Here is a 22,409-nt window from a genome sequence, read left to right on the forward strand (position 1 = left end):
AGTTAGCTTGATTTAAGGGGGGCTTGATCTCCTAGGTTGCCAATATCATTGTGTTGAATTGACTCAACTCCTTGAACTTGAGTTCCCTATGCACAACTTTAGAATTCAATGCCAATGGTCTCTTATATTTCCTTAAAGTTACTTGAGACTTCTATGTGCCCTTGCCTCTTGAGCATTTTTGAGTATTGATTATAATTTCACTTTTATTGCAATTGAAAGCTTGGCTTTTCTTGCATGTCACTTGTTTTTGTCCTACATTCACTTGATAAATTTTGAGAGCACATGCAATTAATCCTTATGCAAATAACTAAAAGTTTGAACTCAGGTCTTTTACCACTTATTGATATTGTAGCAATGCTTATCTTGTTGACTGTTGATTGTCCTTTCCTCGTGTGGCATGAAAAAGATTGCAATGCCTTCGAGTATTATAGGAGCATGCTTCTTGTTGTGTGTATGAATTTTATGTTTAAAGGATTTTTTATATAATAAAATTGCAACGAATTGTTTACTTATGTGCAAGTAGGTGACTATAATACAAAATTTTCTCAGCCTAGAAATAGACCATTTGTAGAAAAATAGGATTATATTGATGCACAACGTAGGCATCAAGAAGTTGTGGTACCGTGAACAATAATGTTAGATATTTGATGAAAGGTTTGCTTCTTGATTCAAGCTTACTTAGCCCAAAGACATAATGAAAGCTTACTCATTTGGACAAGTTCATCTAGGCTTGTTGCCTTAAACCAATATTTCATTTTTTCCTAAATTATTGAGACTTCTTTACATGTCCAAAGAAGATGCTTAACTGTTTCTTCCCATGTTGGACAAAAAAGGCAGTAAGTGTTTACCCTTGTCCATCCTCCCAATCTATCCTTAGTGCGTAATTTCCTAGCAACAACTTTCCAATTGAACTTCTTGATTCAAGCTTTACTTAGCCCAAAGACATAAGGAAGGGCGACTAATGTGACATATGTTTGGTCACACGTGGAGATTGTAATTGCTCTTCTTTGCCCTACGATGGGTCATTTTCCAGAAACCAATTTTTGCCAAATGGAAGCAGGAATGGTGAATCATTTCTGCACAAATATGCTTCGTTTATACTTCTGCGTTGCAGCTCTTCCACCCCATCATCAAAAACTCTTCCAGCAAAGCTCGCGGTATGGAGGGATGGGATAGAACTGAGGATGGCCGGCTATGTGATCAGGTCTCGTGCCCGATTGAGGCTCTCGACGACGCACTGGAGGTTTTGGACGAGACAGGCACTTCTTAGCAAGAGTTGGGTTGATGGTGCTCTCGATGTTAGCACATTTGCAACGGTGCTAAGAGGGTGTGACGAAGTCGACTAGTTCAACTACCGGGGGACTGGGATCGTTGGCGCTTCCACTGTGGATTGGGAAAGTAATAGCTACAGGTAAGTTCGTTGGGTTTGGTTGCATAAATAGTTGCAGGTAATTGCTCTCGTATGTTTGCACCTTATTGAAAGGAGGTCTTCCTCTAGCGAGCCCTAGGATAGTCTGCTGCAAGATGGCCCCATCATCCTACAACCAGAACACTCCCAAGGGTGGCTCGAGTATGAAACTGGTGAACTGGCAATCCTCTGCACATGGACGGAATCCTGATGGTCGAAGAAAGGGAACTGATAGGTCTTGCAAGGATAACTACTCTAATTGACGAGCAAGCTTTGAGCCCTCCAATACCACGTTGATAAAGGTGCTCACTGTCGATACGAAGTGGTTGAACCCATTGCCTATCTCAAACAAGTATGGACTACACTACTCCAACTGCGGAAAGAAGATGGTGATGGTTAAGCGTTTCTGGTGCTACAACTGATTTTAAGTTGGAATGTTATAGATGATGCATTTACCATTGTTACAATCATGAGGCCATGACACTCTAATTATAATCACAATATCTCTAACTATAATCACAATATGTAAGGTGCATAATGCAACAAGGTCATTATCATTAAATTGCATAAGGCACATGATTCCACAAGGTCATATAAGTTACAACAGGCTTTAGCAATGGTTCTTCATGCGGCTGAATTATAGTTCCTTTGGGCCAACTAAATCATCAATACAATTGTTGGCCGTGCAAGAATAGATTATACAGGATTCAGATTTCATACAAAGCTCACTCGAAAATATTTCAGGAGCTTTTTGCCACAGTTGAGGCCCCTTCAAGTAAATACATGGTTCTCTTGATAGAACATTTTATGGTATATAACAAAGGGTTGATGAGGAGATGCGTTCTCCCTCGATAATGATCTAGCTTGCTGCTGCTGTTGCTGGCAATTTTGACTCGGATGCTGCAAGAGATTGATAATTTCTTTGCTGAGGCACCATCGATTTGCGTAGCTTCACTTTAAATGCCGCCTATGCAATGGATAACAAATTTGAGGCATGTCAGGAATTGCTCACAGTAATGCCTTGTAAGAATTTCATATTACAAAGGAAAGCTTATTACTTTTGGATCAGTTCCAAATGAAATAATAAAGCCTGGGCGTATTCTTGTCGGTAGTAATGAGGGCATCTGGTACCGCCTGCCTTCAATGCTGCATATATAAATGCAGAGATTAGCAAAACTGCCAAGCACATGCTAAAACAAGACTACTGCACTGGTAAAAAGGACCGATAGCAATCTATGTCAACTATAAGTATTGAAGGTCATGTATAAGTCATGCCATCTAAGGAAAAGAGTTACTGTAATTAGCCATGGTTGTCCCGAAAAAAGTTATCAATTGGAATCATACATGATGGAGTACAAAAGTATAGAACCACATACTCGGTAATCCATGTACCACTAGAGCTACGAAGATCTGTTAGGTAGAATGCTCCTTCGCGGAATACAATTTCTGCATGCTTGTTGGACACCTGGAACAATTGATACACTCCTTATACTAAAGTTCAAGGAATGAGTCTAGTACCAAGAATTTGAACCAGGAAAACAAAATGTGTTCTATACCCCTGGTGCATTGATCCGCACAAAATTGCCTTCTGACTTTTCAGAATGACCACTCCTGCATAGTCATACGAAAAATTCTGAGTTGTTCGAGGTCCATTGGTTGTACTGAATTGAAAGATATGCTGTAAATTATAAAATGTATGATGTTGAGTTACCCAATGCAAATTGTAGCACTGTCTTCCTGGATGAGGGGTATGATGTCAGAACCAGCGGTTTCCAAATTCAATTCGGACATCATTACTTTGACTGGAGTCAGGTACCAGCTACATCAAAGGCAAAAGATGATGTGAAATCAACTACGTTTACTTTTCCAGCAGTGGAATATGGTGAACATGAGAACATCTTTTTCTACTTTTGGACATACTCTGCATCTGTAGCTCGCTCCAAGGCATCGTCATCAATGAACCATGACCTTAAATCACTGTTGGCCTGTCATGTAAGTTACACAGCTCTATAAATTTAGCAATTTGAATCATCAACATCATTGGAAGGTTGAGATTTTGATTGTTTAAGTTTATGCATTCTAAAGATCCAGTATTGTAAGCACTGTATTAATTTTCAACGATTACAACCTTGTTTGTGGAAAAGCAATTACACATCACGTACATATGCATGCCCATACATGTGCAAGGGGCATGTGCGAATGGGCACACAGATGTATACACATGCACATGTATGCACAGATGCATGTGCATATAATGCATCTGTGCATATGCACACACATGCACACACGTGCGCATACATGTGCACACCCACCCAACTGCTCCCCCTTCATGAAACAAAATACATAACGATGTACAAAGAGGTCATCCTCAGTGTGAACATAGCCTATACCAAAAACATTGAAAACAGTTCCAATTCATGTATCCTTTGCCTCTATTGCTTATCCTTTTGCTTAACTCTATTGATACTTTCTTCTTATCTTGAACTATGCAGGTTATTAAAAAAATCTTCCAATGTGCATCATTTATCTATGATTGGTTTTTGCCTTGCCCAGCTGGACTCTATTTCCTTCTTGTCTCAAACTATGCAGGCTTTTCAGAAGGTCTATCCTGGCTGATCAGGATCCATATAATTCTAGAGATACAGAGCATTCAGAACAACTAATATTGCATCCTAAATATGCATTCCAATACAACCATGTTGAAACTCCACAAATGAATGCATTATGTGGCCAAGTACGATCTTGCAATGCCGCCCACATGTGAGCTTGTTTCTGGAGGCTTGCAATTCAAGTATTTGAACATGCAACATGCATTAAATGATTATCCATTTGCCTGAGGGATCATTAAATGTGACAGACAGCTGAGGATCATGATAAACTTGCATATAATAATTAAAACTAGTACAGAATACAGCATATAACCAGCAAGTGAAAAAACTGACCAGCCAAAGCATGTGGATTATATTCTTAAAGGCAAGCAATATGCAGCTTCATGGTATGTAAATAATGCCAAAAAATCTCCATTGATTAGGATCAAAGAGCCTCTGAGAAATGAACTTAGTGATATAATGAAAATACTCTAATTCTTGTAACCCTAGCTCTTGGCTTGGTAACCAATGCACCGGGTAGTGAAGAATTTGACACGCAACATGCAGTGGACAAGCAAGTGGAACTTGGGAAATGTGCATTTCCAAAGGAACGTAGAAAAGGTGTAGTTCTTCTAAGACTTAAAGATAATTTGAAAAGGTTCACCCAATAAGAAGTCACTAAAGATGTAAAGTAAGCTTCGTGCTTAAGTTTGGTCCAATGAGCACCTCACTTATGATTAATCAACTACCAATAATTAGCCCTTAATCAAATTCAAATTTTGATTAAGAAGCAGTCGATGACTCGTTTAGAAAGTTGATTTTCACTATCTGGGATCTTTTTCTCTCTTATTTGAGCAATATAAGTTTTGAGGCAACCATTTTTCCTCTACTTTGTTGTAGAAGTCGTTGAAGGAGCTCATTTGAGTAGCACAAGTTTGGAGTCAACCATTTGTTTCTTCTTTGCTCTAGAAAGTGTTGGTTTTAGCCATGAAGTATACATTGACAATGGTATGGAGTCAAGAGAGCTGCCAATCTTCTAATACTGGTATGGGGAATCCATTGGGCAGCTCTTTAACTCCAATTATACTAGGATATGCTGCTATTTTTAATCTAAATATCATTGAAACGGACTATTACAGCACAAAGAGATGAGATTCCCTACTCTCTTTAAGATCTTGAGCCGTGTGCGCTTTTTAAACAACTTGTAGTTTCATTGTGAGAAATTGTGAGAGAAATAGTGTGGCAAGGGGAGCACGTAAGACAATTGTTGAGCAAATGTTGCATGAAATTGGACTCAAATGTTGATTGTAAATGTTAGAATTTGGAAAGTTGATTCGTTCTTCTACATTTTAAACAATTTAAAGTCAGTTGGAGACCAATATCGATAGACAAGGTCATTGTGCACTTGTGGACTAATTGTGTTGTGTGAAATTGCTAAAAATACAATCATTTTTTACTAATTTAGAGCATATAAAAGTGGTCAAGGAGTATCTATAGAAGAGCACTTTTAGCATGCCACACGACTAAACATAACCTACTAGAGTATGAAAATGTACATTATGCACAAAAAAGCGCACACACACATGAATACATGCACACAAACGCAATTACACAAGCACATGCACACCCACTTCTCTTTCCCTCGTGATCAGACATTTTGATTTGTATTATATATCGAAATGTTGGAAAAAAAAGGATAGGATGGAATTCTAATACTACCTAAGGAAACACTATCACTTCGTGTAGCAAAGATTTATGTCTAAGGAGGAAAGATATAAATGAAAATGATGCAAAAGTGGCACAATTGTGAGTGGTCAAGAGATGCACCTCCCAAGGCATGACATGAGCCGACTCCAAATTCTAAGCTAAGGACATGGGAAGGATCATAGTATTCAATGTCAATGTCCACAAAGGACCAAATCCCAGTTCAAGTGTACTTGCTAGTATCATTGTGCATTGTGCTAAAGGTTTCTTGTCTTGGAGGCCAGTCCATCATCGCCAATTCAAGGGCATCCTACAGATTCATCATCTAGGGTAAGGAGGCCAAAAGGATGTGGCCCCTAGGACTATGACATTTCATTATTGCAAACAGTAGCCAGTATATATTTGCTGGTGTAGCTCAAATGACAGAGTCTTTCTAAGGTGGTTGACATTAGTTCTGTGATTCTCTCTCTCCTCTGCTTTCTTTCCCACCTACCTGGTTGTCAGATTTTTGTGACTATATTTTCCAACAAGAAATGCCTTTAGGCAACTGATCACATCTTTACCCTAGTCAACCCTATCAAGTTCTCTATCTTTTCATGCATGCTCTCATGTGTGCTTTATGATAATAGAGCCTTGGTCTGAATTTCTTCATCCATGCTTCCTTGCAGTTGTGCAGTCCAAAGACCTGTTTGCTATCAGTGTACTGCTAAAGGTTGTGAGCTGTTCCTTTGGAGTTTTCTGCACAAACCATACCACTTGATAGTGGCAAGTGTTATTCCATAAGCTATAATGCATGATTACTTCAGAAAATTTGACATCTACTAGACCCTCAGGACATGCAAACTTTGTCTGCAAAGACTGAAAGCCATTTGACAAGCCAAGGACAAGTCAAAAATCTCTACTGTAGATCCTTTTTGCTCTAGCTGCTAGTACCTGAATACTTCATCCTCAAGTAACTCATTATTCCTCACCTATAGCAATTCGACTCCATTTCCATCAAAGCTGACAGAGTGAAAAATGTGTGCTAATATCCACAAATCCGGCTGAATCCCAGCTCTCATACAAGTGATAAGACAGAAGGTAACCATCTAAGGTCTGGAATCCCAAATCTATGAATCAATCATCATAAAAGAGACTGTAAAGGAATCAAAATGATGATCTACTACCAAAAGCATCAAGGAAACAAAGAGACAAAGCAAACATTGCACTATGCTGGGCAGTCCCGGAGCAAGGGCATACCTTGTCACTAAGTCTGCAGCTGGGAGCCCTTCCTTCTAGTTTAGAGCTGCCACCCAAAAAAAAGCAAAACAACAACAAAAACAAAAGAAAACTGCTTAGTTACTGAAGTTGCTTGAAGATCGAGCAAAACCAGGCATGACCAAGCTAAAATTTCTACCTGTTGCCACCAAGAACCCAACCGAGCATGATTGGCATGAAGATACTTATGAAAAATCTGCCCCCAACTCTCCCAGGATGTGGTATCCTCAAGTTTGTCAAGAACTAACAAGTAGAGAACACGAACACCAATATGGAAAGTAAATCAGATCACAACCATCTACAAAGAACTCAATACCACAAGGCTTTCCAGAGCATGAATGTTGCAATTACCTCCAAGGGTCCAAGTCCTACACCTAAGTAAGGCTTATATGTTGAAGCCATAATAGCAGCCATACGAGCCATGCCATGAATTGCTCCAACTCGTAACACTCTCTCACTCTCATACCTGAACATTCCAATGCACTTCTAGGACATCAGACTTATATGTCAAAAGACACAAACAAAGGGGAAAAAATTTGCGTAGCTGGATAAGAGCCTCCAAGTCATGAAAATGTAATTTAAAGGCTCTTGTTAGTTATTAGCTGATAGACTTGTGTATGTCTTTTTGACCTATCCTGTTTGTATAAGTATGAGACTTTTTGGTTTTCCATAACTTGATGTACATGGTGGTCATGTTAATGAAATTGCGGTAACAGCTAATGGCATTACCTTTTCAAAGCAGCAGCTATGTCGACAGATTGGTTCTTGCTGTGGGACTCTTTCCATACCTTCTCAAGTTCTAATGCAAGTTGGTAACCATCCTGTCAATGTATACACAGCCTTTTTCTATGTGTTACTAAAAGTCAATCTCCAAGGTTTCACCGTTTAAAGACCATACAGCTCAACACAACATAACTGAAGAAAGAGAAAGAATGTTGTATTTTACCTCAATGGCCATACAACCTCCTTGTCCCATGTTGGGTTGCATGGCGTGTGCTGAATCACCGAGAAGGGTAACACGACCTTTACTCCAGGAAAATATCGGAACTCTATCATATATGTCTCGGCGAAGTATCATCTCCTCAGGTGTTGCAAGGAGCAGGTCAATTACTCCGTCGCACCAATTTGCAAACAATTTCAACAATCTATCCTTTTTATCTGCGCAAAAATAACAATTCAGATCACCCTACATGTATGCAACAATTTTAATTTATTTTATTTTAAGCAGAAAAACTCGAGCCCCTAAATTTAGATCATTCACAAGTCACAAATTTCATTCAAGGGTGATCCACTCTTAGTGTAGAGGGGCCAATAGAGTCACATTTAAGGGTCCTATTAATTTAAATATTTAAATATTTAGATCAAATATGTACTTTTTAAATTATGGATGAATAATACACATTGTCTTCTAATCGAATTAAAAAAACTTGTAGCATTTGAACTTTTAGGTCAAGTACATGTAGTTATGGAAGAAGGGATCACGCGACATTGACAGCACGTAAGGGCAGGCCATAGTCACATGCAAGTATTGTTTGATGGCTTTAAAAAGAGTAAAACAATCAAAAAACTATGTGTCATTTGCTTGTTACATATGAAAATCAGCTGGGGGGTGTGTTGCTTAAAAAAGGCATAAAGTTATGGGCCCCTTAACCCTAGATCTCGAGACAAAAAATGCAAATGGAACCTGAACAGTTTTGAAATACAAAAAGAAAATGGATTGAGATGGTATTGCAGGTTAGTATTGGGCAAACTTCTCATAGGAATCTCTAACATTCTTCAGATTGTGCTTCAACATCAGCTACATGAACTGCAGTAGTGCACACATGAAAAATCAGCCATTCAATCCCTTTGGTTCTGACATTCAACTGTTGATGCATGTGAAAATATTTGTTGGCCACACAACCTAAAGCAAAAATGGATTAGTATATTGAGAAATGTTGAGCTAAAACTGCATTACAAACTGATTGGCTCTTTAAAACAGCCCAAAAAATGTTTATTACCAACTTTTCTAGAGAGTGTTAGCATCCCCTAAGACAAACCCTAATTTGGGAGGCTACCCTTCAACTCAGCCCATCTCATAATTGCAAGTTCATCGTCAGCTGGTGCCTTCTTCCCACTGGTGTCTATACCACTCCTTGGTGGATATCTCAGTTCGTGGTGCTGCCAACTTGTGGGCAGCTCCATGCAACCTGTCCTTTAACTGCCCCGATTGCTGCATTTGCCACTGGCAACTCATCTACAGCCTATTCATGCAGTTTACCAGCTGTTGCCATCATCTTTTGGCAGCAGATTGCTGTGAAAGCCCTTCTTCAGTCTGATTGCACACTGTGCAGCAGTTGCCAGTCTTCCAGGGGCAGCAAAAAGCCGGGTTTTGCAGTCACAACTGTCGCTTGCATCATCCTAATCATTCTCAGCCTGTTGCCCGCTGCCTCAGAGTTGCCACTGCCTGTTTCAGCCTACTCCAGACACACATATCTGTGGTTTGCAGCTGCGGATCACATAAATGGCTGACTGATGCATTTTGGGATCCATTCAGAGTACAAGTTCAAGGTTCTATATTCATTCTACATAGTGTGTTTACAGCATTGAGCATCATAGTTATTCATTATTCATTCTTCTCCCATTTTCATTGGCTTTGACTCAATATTTACCTTTGACTTCTATCATTATCACTTTTTGTTTGTCGTACACTTGTGTTTATCTTTGGTGCTTAAATATTTCTTTATGTGGCATTAGAGGTAGGTCCTCTTTGAAGAAACCTAGGCCTTGATATGAAAGCTTGAAGTCTAAGACGAAGAACTTTGAAGGGAAGATGGCCTCAACCGCATCCTCACCACTTTCAGACTCCTACACCACCTTTGCTGAGAATCACCTTTGAGTTCTCTGATTATCACTTTGTGCTTTGTTGTACACTTGTGTTTATCTTTGGTGATCAAGTATTTCTTTACATGGGTATCAGAGCTAGGTACTCTTTGAAGAAACCTAGGCCTTGATATGAAAGCTCGACATCCAAGACAAAGAACTTTGGAGAGAAGATGGCCTCGACCTCATCCTCACTACAATCTCCTAAACAACCTTTTCCAAAAACCGAGAAAGAGTGGTTCTCTCAGCTTGCTTTGCAAAATTCCTTCAAAGGAGGAGAAACATCTAACTACCATGTTGCTTACAACCATATGAGATTTCATGGGTTGAATACAAATTGATCCTGATGCATTGAGCCCAACACCAACTAGAAGGTAACATTAATCATTTACCCTTAGATTCAATGCACACGTCTAATGTTTTTGCAAGAAGGATGGAACCTCCATATGGAACTGGCCATCCTATTCGAGAGACAGACACAATGTACAAACCTTCATAGACTTCGCCTCCTTCATGCAAGTTTAAGTCCTAAAGAGGACAAATACTTATATATAAATACAATATAAGAAAAAAGTCAAGTAGCCCTCCTCCAAAATTTTCCTTCAAGTTATATTTCTCATAGTTAGTCTGAAGTTGGTGCATTATCATTTCCATCATCATCTAATTTTCAATGTCAGAAAGATCACTCGTCTCCATTCACACCTACCTCATCTACATCTCAATTTCCAATCCCACCAATCCCACACTTCTCTTCCACTGCATCCACATCATTTACACCTTTCTACATCCATTTTTCATATCACCATTCTCCGTTCCATGTGTCCAACCACACATCACATTGAGGGTATCTTGACATGTAGGCACATCATTTCTCTTTAAAACCTCTTCATTCACACAACCAGGTGGTGGAGGTGCACCCATGGTGGGTGTATATCCCCTAAACCAACCATCATAGGGATCTGTCCACAAGGGTATCCCACTCATGTATCTCAAGCCCACTATACTCTCCCATTTCCTAAGTGGCGACACAGTTTGCCAACATGTCACTACCTAATGGGCTACCGTACACCTTTTCAACATTAGGACCACACACCAATCGATCACCTCCTTTGGGACACATCTAGAATCACCATATCAGGCACTTTGATGCCACATGCAGCGTCTAGATACCCACATTTCTATCCTATGCAACCACCTATCCCCCACCTCATACAGCCACCCATCCATTAGCGTCCGCCGAGCATGCATTTATAGATAAGACTTGTTTCAATAGGTCCAACTTTATGACTTGGTCTAATTTGAAGTGGCATGCTTGGATTCCCAAGGCTAGTGGGAGCTTGTTCAAGAGGCAGGAACCCCTGTTTGATCCCTGTTGATTCTCATACAATGTAGTTTGCTCTTGGAAGAGTAAAAATGCCATAGCTATGGTTGAGTTGATGCAAGGTCTATTGAGCTAAAAATGCATTATATATTGATTGGCCATATTAAACAGCCCCAAAACAAGCTTAATTAATTAAATTACGAAACTTTCATTTTTTAAAAATGTGTTACTAGAGAGTGTCTATTGCCAAACCCTAATTTCAGAGAACCTAGACATCTATAAATAGACTGGCTGCCCACTCACTCAGTATTTTATCATATTTTGGTGCTTCAATAATGCACTTGCTTGTATTTTAAGTGCACCACCACCCTTGAATAGAATGTAAGTTTACATTAGCTTGACACTTTCTCAATGGAATAGCTAAAGTAGATGAAATCTGAGTCATCAAGCAACTTCAATATAAACATCTCTTAAAGGTACGAATTCTTTTAGTTCTTGGAAAAGCTTTTAGAGCTTAACAAAAATGTAACCAACAACTTTCTCAAACATACTAGTTGACCATGTTTGGACAGATGTATCAACACAATCTTAATTCCTTTAAACACTTTGCCCTTGGTTAGGTTACTCACTTATAAGCTTGGTTATAAGTTGGGACCAACTTAATCGAAGCATTAGAGTTGCTACAAGGTATCTCTATGATGGAAGGGCTTTCTCAGGGAGCAGGTTAGGTGCAACTAATGTCGCCTCATTATTCCAGGAAAGAGTGACAAACATGATGATTCTGCAAAGCCTGTTGTAATTTCAATGATGTCCTGTCACATAAATAATAAGTTCAATTGAATTTTGAAATCTCTTCAGTTCTTCCTTGGGATTTTGAGCTTGTCAGTTTTTTTGATGCTTTATGCGAGGCAATATCAGGGCTCAAACTATGTCAAATTAAAAGAGCAAGCACAAAATCGGGATCCTGAACCTGATGTATATCTGTTCAGCCCAATTTAATAAGCTTTAACTTGTTAAAAGATACATGATCTCAGTTACATGCAAAGTTTTCTTTGGTCAGAAATTTTCCAAACAATTGGGAGTTTCCCAGAAGATTACTGACTAGAGTGCAACTACAACTTTGCAAACCATTGAGAGCAGTGCATGTTGTAGGCTTTATTCGAGTACTAACATTCATGCGCTTTTGTCCATGAATAAATAGAGCTGAGTACATCATGTCAAACAAAATCAACCTATCTACCTTTCCATTTCTAACATGAAAGATTAAACCTACTTCGTACCTCCACTGTCGACCCCATCTGCGGGCTCATTATAGAATGCATACCATTGCATCTTTCCATATCCCACATCAGAAGAGACAAAATATTGTTTATGACCCAAGTAAACACGATACCTTCAAAACCAGCCAACCACCCATTTATCACCAGGAATCATATTAGTTCTTTCGTGGTGTGCATAAGCAGCACTAAACAAACAACTTTTTATTTTTAAGCTACCGGCCGCAAATAGATAGGGTCAGAAAAACTGGTCATAAGTAGATGCACAAACTTATTTCTCAGCCTAAGAGATATTTCAAACAACTCCATTCGTATGATTTTATTCCTCTCTCACCTCCGTCTGGACTCTGCATTATTGTAGTTTATATAAGTTCCTCCATCTTGAGCCTGTTGGAAGGCATATGGGTACTTGAAGCAAGTCCCAACATTATGAGTTACTACAGCCCTTTTCATACGCACTCACAAAACCTTCATGAAGTGCTCACATTCATGTTTGGAAATGGGACATTTCAGATACCGTAAGTTTAAGTTGATTGCATGAAACTCCATATACACGTACCCAACTGTATCGATGTCTGGAGGTAAAAAATCAGCTATTCCTGTGTAGCAAGTATAACCCGAATATGTCGCCTCGCAAGGTCCAAAAAGCTTGGTCCGCACCTAAATACAGGACTTACAGGCTCAATGAAAATTCTAGTGATCTCTCCAATAGAAGGAAAATTTTGACCTTCTAAAAACAAGCTGATTGACGTAAATGCACATTCACAACACTAGCTTTCCAATGGACAATGGTATGATGCATTTTATACATGCCAGGGCAAGGGTTAAACTCATAGAATCATGGGACAGAAAAAAAAAAGAACAAGAAAAGGAGCTTAGGGGCGCGCGAGGGCCATCCCCTGTCCCAATGCCATTAAATTTCTAACCTTGCACCTACAAATCGAGAAAAAAAACCACGGACGCATCAATTACTGATATCAGTATTCAAACATGCTGAATGCTTTATACGTCCTTACAACAGTTGAACTCTAGTGCACAGCACAATCCATTTCAGAAGCTGAAATTCAAGCCTTGCACCTACAATTGTAAGCACACAGCTCCTACAAGTATCTAAAATGATCTGAACTTGCTGAGATAAACGTCATGGACAGGGACTAACCTTCGACCAAATGCCATCAGCACCTACAAGCAGGTCACCATGTAGTCTCCGGCCATCTTCCAACACCACGGTGACCTACGACAACGAACAAGGAATGGGGAACCATTTACACGATAAACCAGTTGGTTTTTTTCATGGTTAGTTACGAGGCAAAAATCATGACTACTTGTCTGATGGTTTTGTAGGCATCTGTTTTAGAAGAACTCAATTACCTCAGAACCATTGTCTTCGAAGTCAACAACGTTGCTACTATTCTCTATAATCTCAGGTCCAACGGCCTTGGCTAATATTTGCTGCAAAGTCATTCGACTGATTACCCTGGTCACTGGTAGTCCATTTTCTGCAGCAGGAGTGAAAGTATCAAATTTGATGTACCTGCAGTTAGGAAACTGTTATAGCAGCTTTACCATGAAGAACTTGCAGGCCAAAACCACAGAAAACCTCAGTGCCATTGAATACATTATGATCAAACAGTAACTTGACAATCAATATAGAAATCAAGGCTTACCCCATGATTATTCATTTGAAGGTACATTATCTATTAGTTGAAGTGACTACACCAGAGAAGAATTTCCAAATCCTCAAAATAACATGGATATAATTAGTTGGTCCTAGATCAGAGGACTACATGGTTTGATATATTTGATCAAGTGAAAGGCCTGTCCTAGGTCACAATTTACATGTCCATGCTTACAAGAGTCGGTTACTGCTAAACTACAGGACACCAAAGGTTTGGGAAGGAAGGGGCACGGTTATCCAGTTTGGGCTTGGTTAACAAGAATTAGGCATCCGGCAATGAAGTAATTGGGCGGCTGTTTGGGAGGCTAGAGTGAGTGGGCCACAAAATTGATGGTGCAGTAAGGCATTATTGTAGACTGATCACCATCATTATGATGTTGCTGGTAGTTTTTTCTTTTCCCTGTATGCTCAGCAATACCACCCCTCCTGCTAATCTAAGACCTTGCATGTAAAGATAAAATGTATTGCCAAAGTGTTTTGCCAACCTTGTGACAAATTAACAAAGCTGACCAGGGGCATGGCAAGAGACGTCTCTGTGGAGCAATCATCAAGCAAGCATTCATATGCATGTGTGAAACATACTTTTCTTTTTGTGTACTTGCTCAAGTTTACGAGACTTTTGATTAGAGCTGGCCACTCTAAAAACAACAGTCTCCCTTCAACTTGAGTGCAGACTCAAGGTCCAATAATGTAGAAGTAATATACTGAAAACTTAAAGGAGTCATCCAGACCTAAGCTCATAAGGCATTCGCCACACCATCATGCTCCGAAGGCAGCTAGGATAGCAGGGTCCCCACCAAATGAGATTTAGATAGTGCAAATTGTATGTAGCAAAGTTGGCCCTATATCTAGGTCACTGAAAGGATGAATGGTTGAATGGTGTCAGCAATTCAAATTTGATGGTTTAAAGCTAACCATAGATGATAACTACTTCCTCAAAGGCATCTTCATCCCAACCAAATGGTAGAGGAAATTGTCATTGAGGACAAGGAGCCAATTCCAAAACAAAGTACCATAACCACTTCTACACAAACCAATCTTTCATGACAACATTCCAACCTAAAAGCCACCCATCCAATAATGCAAGATCAGTCCCTTAACCTTATAGTCTACTATTGGTTAAGCTATCAATATGCTTACCTTACCTTACCTTAACTCCCCCCAAGATAGGAAGTTAAAAAGGTACATGATCCAAAGATCATGTCTTAAGAACAAGTGGTATCTACAAATACAAGAAAAATAAAAAGCTGGAAGATAACGATCACAAGGTGAGGATTGGGTTGTAACAATGGATGATATTAGCAACTACTAGCGTTCATAGGATGAAAAAGGCATCCTTTGTCCTCTTTCTTCGATTGATCTACCAAATCTTCTTTCAATTCGTCATCTCCTGGCTATGAGCCCCATTTCTAATGGAGACTTTGGAGCTCTAACTATTTTTTGCTAGTAACTATGAGCCCCATTTCAATTTGTCAAATTAGAGAATATGGGAAATTCTCATAAGTTTGAGACACGTGGTCAAATCTTTGGATTTGTCATAACTTGAACACTATAACTCCAAATCGAGCATTCTATAGCTCAATAGATTTTATTTTTCAAATGCTTTCCAATGATAGGTCACATCATAAATTTTGAGAAACTTATAGGCATGTTATCCGAATACCACCTATTTAATATTCAAAAAATAGGAATTGGGAGATTCCCAAAATCACTAATATTTAATATTTTCTGCATTGATCGGGCCTTCTACGAAGTGTGTATAGCACTTACAAGGGTGTAACTAATTTTCTCCTCCATTGAAGACACCTTGTCAGAGTGTTGAGACGCGGATAGTGTATGATCACAATGAAAGAAAATAGTGAACGTGGAGAGAGAGAGAGAGAGAGAGAGAGAGAGAGAGAGAGAGAGTACACTTATTCACAATAAAAGAGAGAGAGAGACGAAGAGATGGCGCCCTGTCATGACCCTTCTGGTGCAGCGACCTGACCCCTCGCTCTGCCTCTATTGGGCCTGCAGGCCTGCGCAATTCTGCCCTGCTTCTGCGCACAGGGCTGAGGCAGCCAGATATAGAGAGAGAGAGAGAGAGAGAGAGAGAGAGAGATGCTCCAGACAGGTGTGTGAGCCTGTGCAGATTGCTGGAGGGTGAAGCGATTGGAGTGATTGAGCGACCCGCAGGGTAAAAGACAAGTGAGCTGTGACCCACAGAGAAGGTTGCAGTCCATGCAGCCATTTGCAGCAGAGCAGTGCCCCTGTGCGGGCAGTGAAAACAGGACCAGGACGAGCTGCAGTGTTTGCAGACAGCGACCTGAAGTAGGGTATTGTCTTTGAGCAGGCAGTGACATGAGGCAAATACACACTCAAAACAAAGAGAGAGGGTTTAAGACACAGGCATAGACTGCAGGACAGCCTGCTTTGTACTGCAGATACTTCTAGGGTTTCCTTTCTGCAACAGGCACAGTCCAGGGCAGAATCATTGAGGGGCAGAGGCCAGCAACTTTGAAGATAGACCTTCAGCCCAAACTTTTGTCACCATCAGGGTTGTCAAATACGAAAGTCATGACACTGCTTTTACTGATCAGGTGGTGGAGGCTTTGGGGCTTGATTCAGATGCTGAGGAGGGGGAAGAAATGGTTCCATGTTCCGAGATTGCACTCGCCTGTTCCAAAGTTCAACCTGGTCCTAATGCGCAGCCGCTAATTAAATGCAAAACATGCTTTTGATGCTTTGATGGAAGACCCTAAGGAACCTTCATCAAATGATCACCAGCCACGCTCCTATGCGCAGGTCACATCTCCATCCCAAAAAAGAGAGAGGATCCCTCTACCTCAAAATCAGCAAGTGAGAGGATGAACTCATTTGCAATGCAAGCTGGTTTTCTTGATGAGAGAACTCTTGAATTGTTTAGCACAAAAAGTTAAATCAAGGCAAAACCAGCCTTGGGTCTCGTCTTCTTTCTTTGAAAAAATATGAAAGTTGCCACTTGGAACGTGTGTGGCATTTACTCGCAAAGTAAGTAGCAAGACATGTGGTGGCAGGTAAATTCTGCATGATAATCATTGGGATGTTTTATGTGCTGTTGAGCATAGGAGTCACGATGATTTAGGCAGGAATATGGACTGCCTCGCATTCCTCGCATTTCGCTTGTTTTATGTTGGGGGCTTTGAATGACATGTACTCTGGTATGCTCATGGTCGTTCATGAGAGATTTCAGCCGGTCCTTATCAAGAATGATGTATATTGTCATTTTCTAATAGTTGAAATCACGCTTGAAGGCAATATCCTATGGCTGGTGAGCCTATATTCTCCAAATGATCCCTAACTAGATGTGGTTTGTGGGATAGATTGGCAGCCTGTGCCAGCACTACTGACCATGTGGAACTTTGGCATGGTATTTTTGAAAAAAGCTATGCTAAAGTAGCTATTTTGGGATATAATGACCTAGTTGGATCAGCGCTCCATGTGCCTCATTTTTTGTAAGTAAAGTATCACAGTTAACGATCCGTTGAACCAAAATCATTCACTGCAGTTTATCATCTGCACGGCCTATGGATCATACTTTATAGAGATTAAAGTTAAACACAAAACTAAACTTTTTGAAAGCAAGAAATAAGTTTTCTCTTTCTGCACTTACAAATATAGAAGTAAATGTGACCTGCAAATGCGCTTACCAGTTCCCACTAATGCCATCCACAAGACCATTGATGCGGTCACCAGTGATACAGCCAGCCGCCATGATTTCCTCTGCTACACGTTCATCAACGGCTTCCAGGGCAGCCAGCGCGTTGCTTTGAATCTGAATAGGCCCTCTGTACTGACCTTCCCCTCGAATGGCACTCAGGTCCCTCTCCAGCACCTTCACATCCATGCCTTTGATCTTTGCAGCCAGGGCAAACACCAGGCCCCCGATCCCTCCCCCTGCCACAATAACCCTAGGCGGCCTCATTACCCCATTCATTCCCACCATATCCTCGCTCGCGGAGCGCACAGACGCCGGGAATGAAGCCGCCGTGCCTGCATCATCTGACACCTTCCACGAGCCTTCCTGCAAACCATCCGCCATATCCGCGCTTCTCAACAGAGAGGATGCCGAAGTCGAAGCTCCACTTGCATCTTCAATCTCGTTGATAATGGCACCGTTGGCCTGTCGAAGAGCCGATGGTGTGGACGAAGCTGTGCAAACGGTGCTTCGACTTGCTCCAGGGTGTGATGTGAGGTGAACGGCTCGCCGGAAGGATAATCTGCTGTGGTCGCGTGCGGGGAAGGAGGGAGACGTGCGAGGGAGGTTATCAGGGCTGAGCTCGGCCATTGAGAGGCGAAGGGAAGCCGGGGAAGAAGGAGAAGCGGCGGCGGCGGCGGCAGCAATGGGGGATGCCATAGCTAGACAGAAGGGAAGGTGAGGAGACGGGGGACGCACAGCAGGGGCAAAGCGCAGAATGCAAGGCGTTGCGGACCCGGAAGAATGCTCGCTTGTGATGCCGAGAGGCTTGGGAGAAAGAATCTGCCTTTTATCCACACAGACAGTCAGCAAAGGGCTGGCCTCCACGTGGCATCATCTCCGCTGGTTACACGTCAGCCGATGTCCTGATTGACCGATCGCACGGCACGTTGATTGGTGGATTTCGCCACGCTCTCTGGGGACCACTTTTGCATACGTGGCTCCTTCTGTGTCAAGCTGCCTCTCCGAGCCCCCTTATCTTGTGGCTTCCAGCTCGCTACGTGGCAGCCAAGCATCTATGATCTGGGCTCGAGCAAGCAAACAAGGTTTGGAAAAGCTTGATATTTTTTCATCAGACTCGTTCTGCACCCCATTTAACAATATCGATTTTTCCTTGCTCGAGATCATGCAAATACACAACTTACAAGATACTTACAAATGTAGTTGCAAATGTGTGTACTTGGAGGATCTAGTTTAGAGAAGGGTCACGCCTACACATGCTACGCGTTTTAGAAGTCAAACAAGCCGAGTCTCTGCAGTGCGACATGCCCTTTTTCCTTCTTACTTACTAAAATTATAGTCACCTTTACTCTGAGAGTGAAATATAAAACTCTATATGTGGCATGACCTTTAATGCCAAGCAAATTGAGTCTGCCCTCTGAGAAATAGTTTCTAGCATTAGGAAAGTATCATACACATACACTTCCAAGTTCGTGCAACATTTCTCTCCAATACAATCCAACCCCAAAATCTCTCTAGCTTCAGTAAGTCTTTTCGAGAAACGGACTGAGATGACACCCTTGTTTAATTGACATCTACAACATATCCAAGGGCCTTCATGATTTCAAAGTTTCCATAACTAAAGGTTGTAGATGGTTACACTCAAGAGCAATCAATTGAGTGTGTTGAAAAAAAAGAGTCTATCATGCCACGTGTTGAGATATCATTAAGTCTACAAATTCCGGGTGGCAGACACATCTAGGTGCAAGATCTCCCTCTCCCAACATTTTATTTGTGCCCAATTCACATTGGGCAACCTCATGTATTACAGAATGTTATCATATGCCTAACAAGGTTTAAATCCCAACCAATCGAGATTGAGAGGAGTCTCATAACCAATGGGCCAAGTGCTTTTAGGTATTAAAAGTAGGCGTGAATTGTGTGTAGCAAAAAGCACATACTATTTTTTTAACACTACCTTGACTATCCAGGACAATGTGTAATCGGCCTAATTTTATTGCCATTATAAACTTTTTGTCACAAAAGACATTTTACTCTAACTCTAAGTAGAGTTGCCAATGAGCCATAGCCCAACAACTGGTAGAGGTGGATGCATGAGTTTTTATTGGTGGAAAGATTGAATCTTCCTATATGTTGTGCATAGTTTGGCACCCATTGATGAACATCTGAAAAAATAAAGTGATTAGGCACCATCATAAATATGCAAACACATACTAGCCCTTTATGCAAGAGTTAGGATACCTTTTACATACATTTAGAAAAGCAAATTTTGGGTCCTATTATCATTCGACTCAAGTTCCTCTGAATGGTTTAAATAAGACCTTTAAGAGTTATCATTAGCATGTTGAAATGACATGTAGATCATTTTCAAATGACATCTCACTTAACAAGACCAAAACTTGTAGACATCCATGGTGAAAGGGTGAGAGTTTTTTCTATCATGCACTTTTACGGATGTAAGAACTCTAAAGTCAATAAAAGAGGTAAACCATCATCATAGCAAGGAAAAATAGATTCATAAAGAACACTTTATGTAAGGATATACATGGATAGTAAAGCATTCTTTAAGCACGCACCAATGAAGACTTTAAAGTCAAACATTCAATACCACATAGTCATTTGCTGTAGCCAAAAACTTAGGCCTAGCTAAAGTTCCAATAAAGAGGTAAGGTTTACTAATAGTCATGGATTTTCTTATGCCTTTCTTTTGAATTATACATCCAACCTTGACCACTAAGGTCATGGAGGGTGTTTAACAAGTGCAAGAGATCAAGCTTTCTATTGCAAAAACACAGAATGGAAGTTATGCAACTAAAAAAACATTCACAAGCAAAGTGTGTCACATTTGGTTTAGAGTTTCATTTCATTATGTCACATTTTATTTAATTGAATTTGATGGAGCTATGTTGGGGTGATCTAGATGATGGGATAGAGGCTAAAGTACTTATCACACTAGATTTTGAAGATGCCAAGACACTTAACGTGGAAGATGGTGCGAACCTTATGACCAAAATTTTAATAAATTTCTTCTTTTTCCTTTAAAAATTAAAAAATAGGTTCTCTACCTAGTTATCATCTCCCTCACTCTTACTCTTGTGGTGCATTCAATTGCTCTCTCTTTCTCTCTCTACACACTTATCCTCTCCCTCACTCTTACTCTCATGGTACATTCAATTGCTCTTCATGTGTGTGCGTGTGTGTTAGGCGGGGGTGTGCATGGAGCTCTTCAAGTAAGGAAAAAAAAGGGGTGGACAATCTCCATGCTCTATGAGTTTGTGAAAAAGAACTAGTGACATTGCCATAGAATCACAATTGCATGTTGACCATCACCTAGACCATCTCTTGCCGTGTAGATGTCACAATTGCACCATCTCTCCCTAGACTCATGTGAGGAGGACTTTCAAGAGTTAGGCAATATTGAGAACCTTGGAGAGGGCATTGTGGCATTCTACCCACTAGAAACTTGCTCATAAAACTAAGCATCTTCACTTGAATTACCTCTAATTGCTTATTTAGGCTTTTTTTATTTTATGTAAATAAATAAACAAGGAATGCTTTATAGCTAAAGACTAGAACAAGATAATAGATTTTAGATATGCTCCAAGTGTGGTTTCACAATCAAGTGCGAGCTCATTTTAGAATCAAGAGTTGTGATAAACCATTAGACAATGTCATACATGGGAAAAGTCTTATGCAAACTGCTTGTGTAAGTGCTCTTTTGGTGAAATTGCCTTTGCAATTTCACAAGCTTTGTTTGGATTATGCATTATTGTTATACTAGGTACCACTATATGAAGGAAAGCAATATATTCATCATTGAGCCAAGAAATGCAAAATCCCTATCAGATATCTCTATGTTGGTAAGGGTTAGAGAAAACCAAAAAGTTGCTATGCAATGTGCAACAAGGCAAGCACAAGCAAGTGGGAGTTTTAATTCTTCATGTATCGAGACAAATGATATTGCCAAAGGTATTTGATGGTTTTTTCTCAAACTTGAGGTGCCAAAATACACGAGTAAGAGGTTTATGTTGGTTCTACCATGATTGTTTTTACTTTAATGCTCTCCCCTTCATGGAGGATGTTTGAGGGTATCCATGTGCTCCACTATATAGTCAACCTTCATGTGTCCAACTTTGTAATTGCCAAAGAGATTTGGAAATTTTATTTGAGTTTATAAGACTCAAATAGGTTAGAAACATTTAGATGGTCCAAGTTAACTCACAATAATACTAATAATATAACGGGTCAATTATATTGCACTCTATTTTGGTGGCAGGGTCTTTGTAATTTCTCACCTAGCCATTAAGTTGATATTGGTTTAAAGTCACATTTTCTAATCCTTTTCGCTTTGAGGTATAGTGGAAGGGTGGCATTCTCTCTCTCTCTCTCCATAATGAGTAGTTATTATACCAAAAAACATGAGAAATACAAAAGTCATGGCAAAGAGAGAAGAAATTATCATATGCCAAGGAACCAAGTCCTCTTTAGGAAGAAAGTTGACATGCGGAATGAGATCTAGTTGCTAATGTAGAAGACTCTTAAGCTTAGTAATATGTCATTGGATACTAGAGGTTGAGTTAAAAACAAATGCATTCTAGGTGATCAAATTATACTAACAACCCCAAAATCTGAGAAAGT

The 22,409-nt window shown here is 40.2% G+C and overlaps 1 protein-coding gene across 1 annotated transcript; it reads right to left on the reverse strand.

Annotated features, from left to right (window-relative positions):
- Positions 1 to 1,959: 1,959 nt before the first annotated feature.
- LOC148009841 (zeaxanthin epoxidase, chloroplastic-like) lies at positions 1,960 to 18,572 on the reverse strand. Its single transcript, XM_087673397.1, has 16 exons — positions 17,764 to 18,572; positions 13,789 to 13,951; positions 13,577 to 13,651; positions 12,977 to 13,077; positions 12,421 to 12,533; positions 7,904 to 8,115; positions 7,687 to 7,778; positions 7,309 to 7,423; positions 7,097 to 7,200; positions 6,940 to 6,985; positions 3,329 to 3,393; positions 3,120 to 3,227; positions 2,965 to 3,019; positions 2,785 to 2,873; positions 2,467 to 2,554; positions 1,960 to 2,375 (listed from the first exon to the last, which is right to left on the reverse strand). The coding sequence occupies exons 1-16, from the start codon at positions 18,468 to 18,470 to the stop codon at positions 2,268 to 2,270; spliced, it is 2,241 nt and encodes a 746-aa protein (XP_087529523.1). The 5' UTR covers positions 18,471 to 18,572; the 3' UTR covers positions 1,960 to 2,267.
- Between the last annotated feature and the right edge of the window lie 3,837 nt (positions 18,573 to 22,409).

This window comes from Lygodium microphyllum, chromosome 30 (assembly GCF_053477565.2).
Source record: "Lygodium microphyllum isolate KBCC chromosome 30, Lygodium_microphyllum_v1.1.10, whole genome shotgun sequence".
Classification (NCBI taxonomy): Eukaryota; Viridiplantae; Streptophyta; class Polypodiopsida; order Schizaeales; family Lygodiaceae; genus Lygodium; species Lygodium microphyllum.